The sequence below is a fragment of the Crotalus tigris genome, unplaced genomic scaffold (genome assembly GCF_016545835.1).
Source record: "Crotalus tigris isolate CLP2741 ecotype Arizona unplaced genomic scaffold, ASM1654583v1 scf7180000024119.3904262, whole genome shotgun sequence".
NCBI lineage: Eukaryota > Metazoa > Chordata > Lepidosauria > Squamata > Viperidae > Crotalus > Crotalus tigris.
Window position 1 is genome coordinate 447122 of NW_024100396.1, and position 13734 is coordinate 460855.

General features: G+C 45.9%; 1 protein-coding gene across 1 annotated transcript; it reads right to left on the reverse strand.

Annotated features, from left to right (window-relative positions):
* Positions 1-999: 999 nt before the first annotated feature.
* On the reverse strand, positions 1000-13308 carry HAS1 (hyaluronan synthase 1). The gene is made up of 5 exons (XM_039322731.1): positions 13222-13308; positions 7013-7710; positions 4858-5083; positions 4340-4472; positions 1000-2748 (listed from the first exon to the last, which is right to left on the reverse strand). The coding sequence occupies exons 2-5, from the start codon at positions 7706-7708 to the stop codon at positions 2073-2075; spliced, it is 1731 nt and encodes a 576-aa protein (XP_039178665.1). The 5' UTR covers positions 7709-7710; positions 13222-13308; the 3' UTR covers positions 1000-2072.
* Positions 13309-13734: the final 426 nt, after the last annotated feature.

A 13734-nucleotide genomic window follows, 5' to 3' on the forward strand; every position in this document is an offset into this window, starting at 1 on the left:
TCTGTTGCTTCTTGTCCTGCCCTCAGGCGCTTTGAAGAATAGCTTGACTCCCTCTTCTTTGGGGCAGCCCCTGAGATATTGGAACACTGCTATCATGTCACCCCCTAGTCCTTCTTTTTGTTCATACTCAATTCATTCAACCGTTCCTCATATGTTTTAGCCTCCAGTCCCCTAATCATCTTTGTTGCTCTTCTTTGAACTCTTCCTAGAGTCTCAACAACTTTTTTTTAATATTGTGGTGACCAAAACTGGATGCAGTATTTCAAGTCTAATCCTCGACTTCTCTTAACCTCATAATGATGAAGAGATCAAATCACACTTCCTTATTTCAATGGAGGGTTACAGGACAATTACAAATTAACGGTCTCTGGATGGTATGGTTGGAAAAGGTTATGACGGTGGCCTCACAGCAGTGCAATTTTTTTTCTTTTTATTATTTTACTTTTGTTCAACTTGTCCTAAGTACAGGTAGTCCTCAACTTATGACCATAACTGAGCCCCAAAGTTTTGTTGCTAAGCGAGACATTTGTTAAGTGAGTTTTGCCCCATTTTACGACCTTTCTCGCCAGAGTTGTTAATTCAATTATTGCTGTTAAAGTTAGTAACATGGTTATGAAGCAAATCTGGCTTCTCCATTCGCCAAGGGGGATCACTTGACCCCAGGATGCTGCAACTGTCATAAGTACAAGCCAGTTGCCAAGTGGCTGAATTTTGATCAGGTGACCCTGGGATGCTGCCGTGATGATAAATGTGAAAAACAGTCACTTTTTTCATTGCTGTTGTAACTTCAAAAAATCACTAAAGGAACAGTGGTAAGTTGAGAACTATCTGTATATTTTTAGTGCACCTTCTGCATTTTATTGTATTACAGATACATTCAACCAGGTGCTGGTTCATAACATTTGCCTGGCCTGAGGGGGAAAAAAAATTAGGATTAAACACCAGGGAAGGGAAGTTATAAAATAAATAGTGTTTTATTTTTACATCGTTTTATAAAACTTTTTTTTTTACATCACCATTCGACTTTTTTTAAAAAAATATTAAATAGCCTTCCTTTTCATTATTAAAATATGGCAAATAAATAACTTCAGATCCTTCTTTTTTTTTCCTGCAAGAAAGATGTCCCTCTAATTCCACTGAGACAATAGAGTGGCCAAAATAATAATAATAATAATAAATAGAGGTAGCGGGTGCGAATTGGACCCACCCATTGACTATCTTTCCAGGAGAAAAAGAATCGAGGAAGGCAGAAGTTTTCCAGCTTTTGTCACACAACTGTAAACGTTTTGTGTTTCTTTTGGAATCAAGCTTCCACAAAGCCTAAGACGAATTGTTTTTTTTTTCCTTTTCGCAATTTTAAAAAAAAAAGCCGCAAGCGACTGTTCTAAAATTACGTAGCGTCCATTAGATGCCAAAAGCTGATCTTAGCCTCTGGTAAAGAAAGGGTTTCTCCCACCACTCACCCGTTTTTCTCAGCAAGATCTTCTCTCCTGCAGAACTTCAGAAGAACCTCAACTGATGAGCAATGGACACAACATCCCCATCTTTGCATTCAACGGCCGTGGCATCAGCATTTCAGTGCAATTCAGTAAGTCCCTATGCAGTCCACACCCCTGTGTGGTGGCGTCACCCCATGGCTCTACGCAAGAGGTGGGCTGCGAGTCAAAAGAGTACCTGGGTACTATAAGTACTCCTGAAATGAGAAGACTTAGCAGTAATAAATAAATTTCAGATCGGGAAACATTCCTCAGGACAGGAGGACAGAGAGGACAGCAAGTTATCCCTCTCATGGTTTTGTTGGATAAAATAAATATCCTCCCTGAGAAACACACATACACAAACACACAGACCCCCTCACAGCTCCTGTACCATCATTCGGCTTAACTCTGGATTCAAGAAGAGAACAGGAGTCTAAGCTTCAGCCGAACAAGAGACACCTTTAAAAGATGGATTTTCCCCTTGAATTAGAAACTCCTAGTTCTGACCCTGGAAATCCTTCAGTTAAGCTGCTCCGTACTCCGACAGCTTAGAGGAGAATCTAGATTTCTGGAGATCTTCGCCCTCTTTCCTGCTCACACTTCCAGGCTGTAGAAGTCCATTCGCTTCCGGCAGCACTTCTGAATCCATACCCAGTAAAGCAGGACCATGAATGTCCAATAGCCCAAGTAGATGGCCAAACCAGCCAGCAAGTACAAGATCTCCGTTTGTTTGGCCTCTGTTGTCCAGTCAGCCAAGGCCTCTTGGTAGATGGTGTAGATCAAGCCGCCCAACAGAAGCAGACCCCAGATGGAAACAGGCAACAGAGGCATGTAGTTGCCCACCATTTTCTTCCTTCCTGAGGTGCCCCAGCTGCTCTTGTTCATGGTCAAGATGGCGAAGTACTTGGCTGGAAGGAGGCCTCCCATGTAGAGGACGGCGTAAAGGGACATGAAGAGCATGACCGGGTTACTCCTCAGCCAGCAAGCGTAAAGGGCCTTCACGCAGGCCACCAGCTGGACGCAGAGCAACACCCACAGCACGTCCCACAGGTTCCCCCCGTAGAAAAGCCGTAGGACAGTGGCTGTGACGAAGAAAGGGAAGATGCCGGAGACCACGGACTCGTAAGTCATCCAGAGGTGATGACGGTGCCACCAGAGGGCATTGTAGAGCCATTCCCGGAAGTAGGACTTGGTCCAACGAGTTTGTTGAGCCAGCCAACGTAGGAACAAGGATGGGGTCTCCGAGTAGCAGCGGGAACGAGCTGTGTATCTGGTGCAAGGGAAGGAGGCAAAGATTAACATAGGAGGAACAAGACACAACTTGATTCGGCTCGATTATGGTCTTGGGTACTTCCTGCTCTGGTCTTTTCCCTACATATGTAGGGAACTAAATATGTTTAGCCTAACGAAGAGAAGGATTGGGGTGACATGACAGCTGTCTTCCAGTATTTGAGGGGCAGTCACAGAGAAGGAAGGTTGACTTACTCTCCTAAGCAACTAAGGACAGGGCAAGAAATAATGGGTGGAAGCTCATTCAAGAGAGATCTAATCTGGAACTAAGGAGAAATTTCCTGACAGTGAGAACAGTCAGTCAGTGGAACAGCTTGCTTCCCAGAGTTTGGGATGCTCCATTGCTGGAGGTTTTCAAGAAAAGATTGAGCATCCCTTTGTTTGGGAAGGTATAGGGTCTTCCGTCTTTGGCACGGGGTTGGGCTGGAAGACCTCCAGGGTCCCTTCCAGTACTATGTTTCTAGATGAAATCTTAGTCCGTGCTGTGGGAACTGAAGGACAACATGGTGAAGTTTGGCACAATAAATTCATCTCATTCCTACAATTCCTTATCTGCAAAGTGGGGAGAACTGTTTTACCTCAAGGGTCCCCAAACTGGCAACTTTAAGACTGGTGGACTTCAATTCCCAGAATTCCCCAGCCAGCTATGCTGGCTGGGGGATTCTGGGAGTTGAAGTCCACCAGTCTTAAAAGTTGCCAAGTGTGGAGGTCCCTGTTCTACCTCATGAGGTTATCGTTATAAGAAAATGAGAGAAAGGCCACGAAAAGATTTTTTTTCCATCAGAATTTGAATGCAACACACTATATTAGGTGGAAAGGGATTGAAAAATCTGTAGTTCAAGTTGTTAATGGAATTGCAGTGTTTCTCTCTGCAAACTGAACAACTCCCTTTTCCTATTAAGTTCATAATAGAGTTTCTTGATTTGGACAAAGCCTCTTACATAAAAGCAGACATTTAAGTTCATTAACAGAAATTGATCATATTGTATGTAACTTAGCAATATAGTCTGGGCATACCCAAAAGTATTGTGTGGGTGTTAAGTGCACAGCAGAAGCTTAAAGTAATTAAAGCTTGAACCAATTTGATTTCCTAAAAATAACACTTATTTAAAAGGAATAATGTTTGGGCAAAGATTTATTAAATCAGCTCAGTACCAAACACTGGAAAAAAAAATAAGAAGAATTTAACTTGTAGCTTGATACCAGAGTACCTACAAGTGCTGCTACCAGTGTCAGTTAAAAAGACAAAGCTTCAACAAAAACCACAACATTCCTTAATGTTCGTTAATAACTCCCAAAGACCTGTCTCTGTGTTTAACAATAACCTTATAAGTCAGCATTTCTCAACTGGGCAAGTTTAAGAGGGCCATGCTGAGTGAGGAATTCTGGGAGTTGAAGTCCAGTCCAGGTTGAAAAAAGGCTGCTGTATGTCAAGGGCTTCACAAATGAAGTGAAGTGTTGAAATGGGAAGTCCTGCTTGCAAAAAATAAATTAGCATCCTAAAAAAACTACCTTAACCAACTTCTCACATTCCATTCCATATTGTTCCTATTCCACTCAGATTTCCTTACTTGGTGGCGTAGCCAATGCTCAACATCCTGTTGGTGAGGTGTCTATCATCCCCAAAGGTGCAGTGTGTACCGAGGAACTTCTGATTGTACCAGGACTCCAGAAACTGCTGTAGGAGGTCATTCCGATATAGACCTGATGCAACCAATAAAAAAGAAGGGATAAGATTTTTTTTTAAAAAAATGCAGTGGATCAGGGAAATACATTAAAAAAAAGCAGTGGATCAGGGAAATTAATCTTTCCAATAGCACTTCATGACTTCCTTAGAGAAAGGACTTAGACCAGTGGTTCTCAACCTGTGGGTCGGGACCCCATTTGGGGTCGAACGACCATTTCACGGGGGTCACCAAACAAGGCTGTCCGCCATTTTTTCCCCCCTTTTCTTTGGCCACGTCCCTGGCACCCGGTGATGTATAAGTGGTTGGGGTGCACCACAACATGGGGAACTGTATTATGGGGTCGTGGCATTAGAAAGGTTGAGAACCATTGACTTAGACATTGTTTATGGTGGAAACCTTACCTAAGGGACCACTGATGCAGGAGACGCAGTTGAAATAGGACTGGCAGGCCCGCTCGATGTTGAAAGCCATCCAGTAGCGCAGGCTGCTCATGAAGCTGATGTAGGAATCGGACAGGTTGAGGATCCTCACATCTCCACCAACCGCCCCATAGCTTTCGTTTGACTCCAGCACCTTCACCAGTTCTACCGTTGCTTCCGGTTCCAACTTGGTGTCGGAGTCACATACCTGGGAGAAGCCAAGAGTTTAGTCTAAAGACACCCCTTCAACTTGTCAAGAAGATCTGCATTGCTGGAACCTAGATCCTGGCTCCAGAAGAATTCTACAGTTGACCTCTTCTTTCCAAGGACCGGCTGAGATTGCACAGTCCTTGCGGGAGAGATGCAGCATCAACTGATAATTTGCCACAGATTTTGCAACTTCCTTTGGTTGCCATATAAAGCATGGTGTACATACATGTACAAGCCAGCCCAAAGGCCACAGTAAGATCAGAGGAACACATAGATTGTACTGGTCCATGAGAAGAATCTTGGGAGTCAGGAGGAAAAACTACAGTCTAGACTATGGGTAGGCAACCTTGGCTCTTTTATGACTCGTGGACTTCAACTCCCAGAATTCCTGAGCCAGCATAGCATAGCTGGCTCAGGAATTCTGGGAGTTGAAGTCCACGAGTCATAAAAGAGCCAAGGCTGCCTACCCCTGGCCTAGACAGTAGTAGTTCTTTGGAAACTAAACGATGGGTTTCCACAGGACGTCAAAGCCATGTGTACTAATACAATAACTTTTATTGTAAAGTTAGATATAGAATCTTGCCAGTCTAAAAGCACTTTCCCTTCCCCTGTCTTTACTTTCCATGGAGTTAGTCCCTTCTGAGATCTTTTCTCCAACCCCATTTTTGCTTTGGACTCAGATGTCTTTTATCAGACCATTATCTAGGCCAGGGGTCTCCAAACGTGGCAGCTTTAAAGACTTGGGGACTTCAACTCCCAGAATTCCTCAGCCAGTCATGTTGCCTGGGAAATTCTGGTAGTTAAAGTTTGAAGACCCCCTGGTCCGAGTGGTGGTTCTTCCTTCTGTCTCCCAAGTTTATTGTCACAGCCATTGCATCACAATTTTCAGCAACTGCGATGCAATGGAAGTGCACAGTCTAGTAAACAACCAAATGCAACCTATTTCATTTATAACCATCACTGACTGAAAAGATAAGAGTTTACTTCCTCAGTTGCCCCATCAGTAGAATGGGGATGAAAGAGATCTAACCTTGGAATTGCTGCATACGCAAAAGAGGAAATGCATGATTTGTTTTCCAGAAAATCAAGATTACGGGATTAAAGATAAAGGGGCTGAAGAGATAAAAGGAAAAGACACCTTATGGAAAGTAATTCAGGAAGCTTTATTTAGAGATCAGTCAAGGTCAGCGAGATTGCCCCACTAGAATTTGTAGGGAGCATTTTAGCTTCCAACTGTATGGTTGGATGTGATGGCAAATGTGGGCTGCCAGAACATACATAATTACCACACTAGAATCTGAAACCCTAGACCAGGGGTGGGGAAGCTGGGCTCTTTTATGACTTGTGGACTTCAGCTCCCAGAATTTCTGAGCCAGCCATGCTGAGGAAAACGGGAGAGGTTTCCATGCTGAGCCATGCTGGCTCAGGAATTCTGGGAGTTGAAGTCCACAAGTCATAAAAGAGCCCAGGTTCCCCACCCCTGCCCTGGACATTGTAATTAATGAGATGACAAAAATCCTAGCCCAACAACAGCAGATGAAAGATACTCAAGTTTGAAGACCACTAAACACCTGGGTGCTTAATTGCTTGGATGAAGAATAATGGCTAGACCAGAGCCACTTCCCTCAACCACGTACCTTCCAGATGTGCCAAACTATAAATCCCAACACGCCCAGTCATGATCAGATGCCAGGGTAAATTTGCCAGGACATCTGGAAGAGACTAGTTAAAAGAATGTTGGGGTAAGATGTTGATCTGGAGTTCAAATCTCTCCTTAGGTCTGAAGGCCACTGCATGTTCTGTCAACCTTCCAGAAAGGATAAAAATGAAGGGGAATAGACCGTGTGATAGCCCAAGCGCCTCAAATGGAAGATGAGATAAATAACATAGTATTATAAAAGAATAATAATAAAAAAACAGTTGGTACCTGAACATAGTCCACTGAATTCCCAAGGGCCTTGAAAGCTGTGTACATGACTTCTCGTTTCCCACCCCATTTTTGCATGATGCAGACACAACGCTTGGTGCGGATCAATTCTTCCACCACAAGTTGCCCAGGGTCTTCCATATCAATCTCAGTGTAGTCAGAGGGCTCATCCCCAGTCTGGTAACCACTGTCCCTTTTCTCCATATCCAACTGAGGTTGATGGTGGTAGTTGTTCTCCCAAATAAAAGTGCCCACATCTTCTCCAGCAAAGACATCTTGGAACATATCCATCATGTATCGGTCCTCACTGCTGTTCCCATCTACTACCATGATGATCCGGAGTTTATCTGGGGGATACAGGGTTGCCTTGACAGATTGAAGGCACTCGCGGAGGTAGGCTGGGTCCTCCTGGTAAGCGGAGATGGTGAGGGCCACAGTCTTGGTATAGCTGCAGGAGAGTGAGTCTCTCCGCATCCTCTTGTGCTCCAGGAAAGCAAAGAAGCTTTGGATGATGAGGTGGAAGGTGAGGAAGGCTCCGTAGAGACCAAAGGCCATGATGTGGTACTGGTCAGAGACCAGCTGGATGCCCGTAATGTAGGCCCAGGCCAGAATTGATAATATGAGCAAGGCAAAGCCAATGGTGAGGATCCGACGTCCGGTCGAGACAAAAAATTTGGTGGCTTTGGAAACATCCATCCCTAGAAGAAGAAGAAAAAAAAATAGGGAAGTGAGTAATCTCAGTTTTTATGATACAAATTTAGTACTTTAGGAACAGACACAAGGTGCCATGTCACAAGGACACCGAAAATGCAGAATATGATCCTCAACTTAGATTTCAGTAAATTCCTTACAGACGGATACAGCAACATTTTGCTGTGTCGGAGTTAAATTTAACTACAGATTGGATCACCTCCATAGTAAGTCATCAAGCATATCTCACAAACACGCATGGCCAATTTCATAAACCATGATGCTAAAATATAGTTTAGTTCAACCTTTGCTGGCTGAGGAATGCTGGGAGTTGAAGTCCACAAGTCTTAAAGTTGCCAAGGTTAAGGTCCCCTGATTTAGTTGGTTCATATGTGTAAACTCCCATCCATAAATGATATGATTGTACATGAGACCATCCTAGCCTCTTTCAACCATGATTAGAAGAAGCTCTGACTTTGCATGTGTACAAAACCCTTCGTGACTGAACTGGCTATTTAAAAGATTGTAGAATAAGGTCAACTGAAGCTCGACCATCCAACTACTAAGTGACTTGCAATTATTCTTCCTGTTGACCCACAAGGAGAGGGGGCCATTGGGATTTTTCATTAGGAAAAAGAGTTGAGATGCTCCCCTCCCAGCCTGGGTGGGTACCTCCTTTCCAGGCTGCGCCCACCTCAAACATCACTAAGCTAATTTCCTGGCACGGTCTCAGAACAAAGTTGTTAAAAATATGTTTATAGAGCCAAGAAAGGGGCGTTTCTTCAAATCAGAGCCATTGGCAGCAATGGTTCACTGAATAAATAAATGACAAAGTATGGAGATGGCATGCATTATTACCACTTGTACATACACGTATGTGCTCTTTCTTACTTAACCCTACTTAAGAGAGTATTAAAATCTTTTCCTGAGGTTCACCATTAAGGGCACAATCATATTTTATAGCGGAGGGCCAGCCTCACAATTAGGATAAAGCTGTTTCCTTGGGCAGCACCTATGTGAATACCAAAGATGAAAAAACAAACCAAACGTGGTTAAATAGTTTAACACAGTTTACCTTTTTTGCAGAGATGACGGGTGGATTTTCTGCTTTCTGGTGGAAAAAATCTACTTTGGTAGTCTTGGGCAGGAGTAGGCAACCTTGGCTCTTTTATGACTCGTGGACTTCAACTCCCAGAATTCCTGAGTCAACATGGGAGAACTATGGCCCCCTCATGACTTATGACAACTCCCAGAATTCCTGAGCCACCCATGCTGAGGGGAAAGGGAGAGGTTTTCAAGCTGAGCCATGTTGGCTCAGGAATTCTGGGAGTTGAAGTCCACCAGTCATAAAAGAGCCAAGGTTGCCTACCCCTGGTCTTGGGTAACAGACAAAATGACTTTAGAAACAAGTGCCCAGGTAGTCCTCAACTTATGACGACAATGGAGCCCAGAATTTCCATCGCTAAGCAAGACAGTTATTGAGCTTTGCCCTGTTTTGCGATTTTTGTCCCCCGCTGTTGTTAAGTGAATCACTGCAGTTGTTAAGTTACTGACACGGTTGTTAAGTGAATCTGGCTCCCCCCCCCCGTTGACTTTGTTTGTCAGAAGGTCGCAAAGGGGGAATACGTAACCCTCGGGGACACTGCCACCCATCTTAAATATGAACCAGTTGCCAAGTGGCTGAATTTTGATCATGTGACCATGGTGAGGCTGTGAGGGTCGTAAGTGTGAAAAATGGCCATAAGTCACTTTTTTCAGAGCCGTTGTAACTCCGAGTGGTCACTAAATGAATGGTCGTAAGTCAAGGACCACCTGTAAGAAAAAGGTTGTGAACTGGCCTTGAACATGGCGGTAATCCTATGCTAGGTGAGGAAACAGATCATTTTTGGAAGACCACCGATTAGGTAGTCAGAAGTCTCCAAAATCAGTGTTTCTCAACCTTGACAATTTTAAGGCATGTGGACTTCAACTCCCAGAATTCCACAGCCAGCATTGTTGGCTGTGGAATTCTGGGAGTTGAAGTCCACATGCCTTAAAATTGTCAAGGTTGAGAAACACTGCTCCAAATGATGTCAATCAGCCTGGGCAATCAAAAGACTAAGATTCATCCCTCAGGACTCTTATCTTGTGGGATTTTCCTCTGAGCAGGGCAGGAATCACCCTGAGACCAAAACCTCGAGGTCCCGGAAGAGCTTTATTTTACTTAATTTATTTGTATCCTGCCTTTATTATTTCTTATAAATCACTCCAGAGAGCGAACATAATCCATCACACACCGTCCTCCTCCTTTTTCCCCCCACAACAGCCATCCGGTGAGGTGAGTTGGGTTGAGAGAGGATGATTGGCCCAAGGTCACCCAGCCAGCTTTCATAGCTAAGGCTGGATTAGAACTCACCGTCTCCTGGTGACTGGTCTAGTCATCCAATCAGCCTTCATGCTTAATGCGGAACTAGAACTCACCATCTCTGGTGACTGGCCCAAAGTCACCCAGCCTGCTTTCATGACTAAGGCGGGACTAGAATTCACCGTCTCCTGGTGATTAGCCCAAAGTCCCCCTGTCAGCTTTCACGCCTAAGATGGGACTAGAACTCACAGCCTCCCACTTTAGAGCCTGGTGCTTAACCACTAGAGCAGTGGTCCTCAACCTTATTAATGCCGCGACCCCCAACCGGTTGTAAGTCGAGGACTACTCAACCAGTCGTATGTCGAGGACTACTCAACTGGTGCAGCACCATTTGCAGAATGGGACTTTTGGCGGGCTCAGCAGGGCAGAGACAGCCTGGACAATTCCTATTGTCTTTTGAAAGCCAATAGAATTAGACTCTATTCAAGAGAGTCTATTCTATTGGCTTTCAAAAGCCAATAGAATAAAAGGGAGTAGCACAGCTAAGGAAAAGGGGGGAAAAATGGCGGACTGCGTTGTTTGGCGACCCCCGTGAAATGGTCGTTCGACCCCAAATGGGGTCCCGACCCACAGGTTGAGAACCACTGCACTAGAGTAAACTGGCTCCAACCCTAGTTCTAACCCTTGGTGAGGTTCTTAAAGGCAAAGTTCCTCTCTTGTTTCGCTCTCTGACCCAAGTCTCAACTTCTCCTATTGCCAAGCCACCACGTGCAATTACAACATCATTACGGGATTGGTGATAAGTACACATGACCAACTGTGCACCAATGCATGTGTTTGGACAGTCACGTGAACAAACATACTGGGAGGAGACGAAAGAGCAGACTTTGTGTTGTTATGGGAGAATTCCATAGCAACATGCCTTGGGTAGCATGGTTGCTAAGTCAGGCAAAATTGCAAACTCTGAGCCAAGAGGAACAACAATTTACATTGTCCCAGCCATAGTCTCTCACCCTCCCACTTGCAAGATAAGAGATCATCTAAGAGGCTTTCAAGATTGTTGACTTATTAGCTAGGTGAGCTTGTAGCCCAGGCTAAGGGCTACCATTTTCACCTCTCCAAAAAGCTGCTGTTCGTGACTCCCCCTACTGCAATGTTTTAAGAAGAGCCAGTTTGGTAGAGTGGTTAAAGGCACAGAACTAGAAGCTGGGAGACGGTGAGTTCTAGTTTCTTAGACACAAAGCCAGCTGAGTGACTTTGGGCCAGTCACTTCCTCTCAGCCCTAGGAAGGAGGTGATGGCAAACCACTTCTGAAAAATTGTGGGCAAGAAAACCACAGGCATTTTGTTCAGGTAGTTTCCAGGAATCAACATCAACTTGAGGCTTTATGTCAACACAGAACCTCCCCCCCCCATTAGTCACGTGCAGCTTTTAGGACACCTGGGTGAAATATATGACCTGCAGATCACCAGCGATCAAGCAGATGGAGAGGGATTGCACACTTAGTCTCCATCCCAAATATAAGCCATCCTCTAAGTCAAGGGTAGGCAACCTTGGCTCGTTTATGACTCGTGGACTTCAATTCCCAGAATTCCTGAGCCAGCTATGAGTTGAAGACCACGAGTCACAAAAGAGCCAAGGTTGCCTACCCCTGCTCTAAGTGTTTCCCAACCCTGGCCACTTGAAGAAGTGTGGACTTCAACTCCCAGAATTGAGGAACACTACTCTAAATTAATAGCATATCGATTTAGTAGAAACTGGACAAGAAGGATAGCAAAGCTGCAGCTCCTGAGACACAGGTGAACTTCAGCTTCTACCTGTCCCTGCCAGCAGGGCTAAGGAAAAGACAAGCCAGGTCTTTCAGTTTAGAAAGATTAAAAGGTAAAATAATAACATATTAAACTTGTATGCCACCCAACTCTGAATGACTCGGAGGGGCTCACAGCAATCAAACAAAGAAATGACTATGAGATCAATAAAAATAAGCAATAAAGATAAAAGACGGGAAACGTGATGAATCAAGGGACTGGCTCCCCCTTGTCAAAGGCCTGGATGAAGAACTATTAAAATAAAATCAGTTTTCCCATCTGAAGTCTAGGAAAGGGGGCTCTCTGGAATGGTTTTGCAGCCCATTTGAGAACTGATCTTCAAGCTTCATTCCCAATGCTGACTCAAAAATAATATCCAAACCGAAGCCATGGCAGCCTATATAAAATTCAAGATTGGGACCCTGATAAGAACAAGCAAAGCAATTTTAGACCAAGTCGGATTCTTTGCTCATTTAATCAATCTTTGCCAACCCTGGTCAGAAGTGGGAGTCTCTGGTTTCGGTGAGGCCACCTTGTCCAGGGAAAGACACGCTGCCTGTCCCCTTTTCTGCACCAACCAAGAGTTTTGATTCTTCTCCCCAGATTGGAGATAGCGGCTTGCAAGAATAACTTTTTGGCTCCGGGTCCCCTGGGTCTGCTAGAAACCTTTGCATGAGTGATCACATCCACCCACCTATTCTTTTCCTGGAGATTAATGAATCCCGACTCGCAGTTCCAAGACACACAGTTTTTGCTCAGCACACCCATCCAGCAACAACTTTCCCTGTACTGAAGGATGGACAGCCTACATTAAAAGCAACAACGACTTGGAAAAGGAATCTTGGCTGAATAACCTTCTCCGAGCACCCCTACGCCTCTCTAGGCAGGGTTTTAGATGCGGACGCTTCACGTTTCCAACTTTTCCTTAATATTATATTTTATAAAGAGGTGCGATTCAGGGTTTTGTTTTTGTTTTTTGGCCTTCGTTGGCTAAGACGTCCGCTTCCAAAACCACCTTCCAGTTCCTGAAACGTGCAGGACCGGAACCAGGTTGGAGCGCTGGGAGAAAGCGCACTCTGCATACGCTCAGGGGCGCAGTCATCCTCTAGCTAGGCAGCCCCTGAAAGCAGACCCCTCCCCCTCCCCCGGGCGCAAACTCGGACCGTCGCCAAAGCCAGGGGCTTGCAACACCGCGCAGCATTCCCCCCCCCGGCCATTGTTGCAAGGGTGTGCGGCCGGAGGAATTCCACCCGGCTACCGTGGAGCGACGGAATCCCCGGTCCTCTCCGGTGCGCCTCCAGCTCGGCCTCCCCCTCTCCAGACCCCGCGGGCCCGGCCGCCCGCCCGTCCCCGCGGTCAGTTCTTACCTGCGGCGTCCGGGCGTGCGAAGAGCAGCCCGCGCAGGACCCGAACTGGCTGGCCGAGAAAGCGGGGCTTAGTTGCGCGCCTGGCGGGGGAAGCTTTTGAATCGGGAGGGGCGGCCTCTTCCCTGCGTCAGGGCTGGGCTGGGCTGCCTTGGATGTCCTGCCCCATTCCTGGGCTCCGTGCTTAAGTCCGACGTCTTGGGTGGGTGGGTGGGTAGGTGGGTGGGGGCCCCCTAATCCCTCGGCCGGCCGGCCGGCCAGCCGCCCTCCCTCCCGGGGAACACGCCTCTGACTCATTCGGGTGGGCGGTTTCCCCGCGATCAGCACCGTTCCCGTCCCATCTCCCAGCCCGGTCCTGCCTGCGAACGTGTGAAAAGGGAAAGGACGCGCCGGGGTTTGATCGACGGGCTTGGAGTTAAACCAAAAACAAAACAAAAAAGCCTCCGGCGAGGGGACACCTCGAGGCTGGTCACTTGGTGGACGTGTCTGTGGAGACCTCAGGCCCTGGCTGGCCGG

Excerpts from the sequence above, each read along its gene's own strand:
- HAS1 (XM_039322731.1), bottom strand. The coding sequence starts at position 7,708 with ATGGATGTTTCCAAAGCCACCAAATTTTTTGTCTCGACCGGACGTCGG. Across the intron at positions 5,084-7,012 it reads ATTCAGTGGACTATGTTCAG|GTATGTGACTCCGACACCAA; the intron begins GTACCAACTGTT and ends GGCTTCTCCCAG. Across the intron at positions 2,749-4,339 it reads AGCATTGGCTACGCCACCAA|ATACACAGCTCGTTCCCGCT; the intron begins GTAAGGAAATCT and ends CCCTTGCACCAG.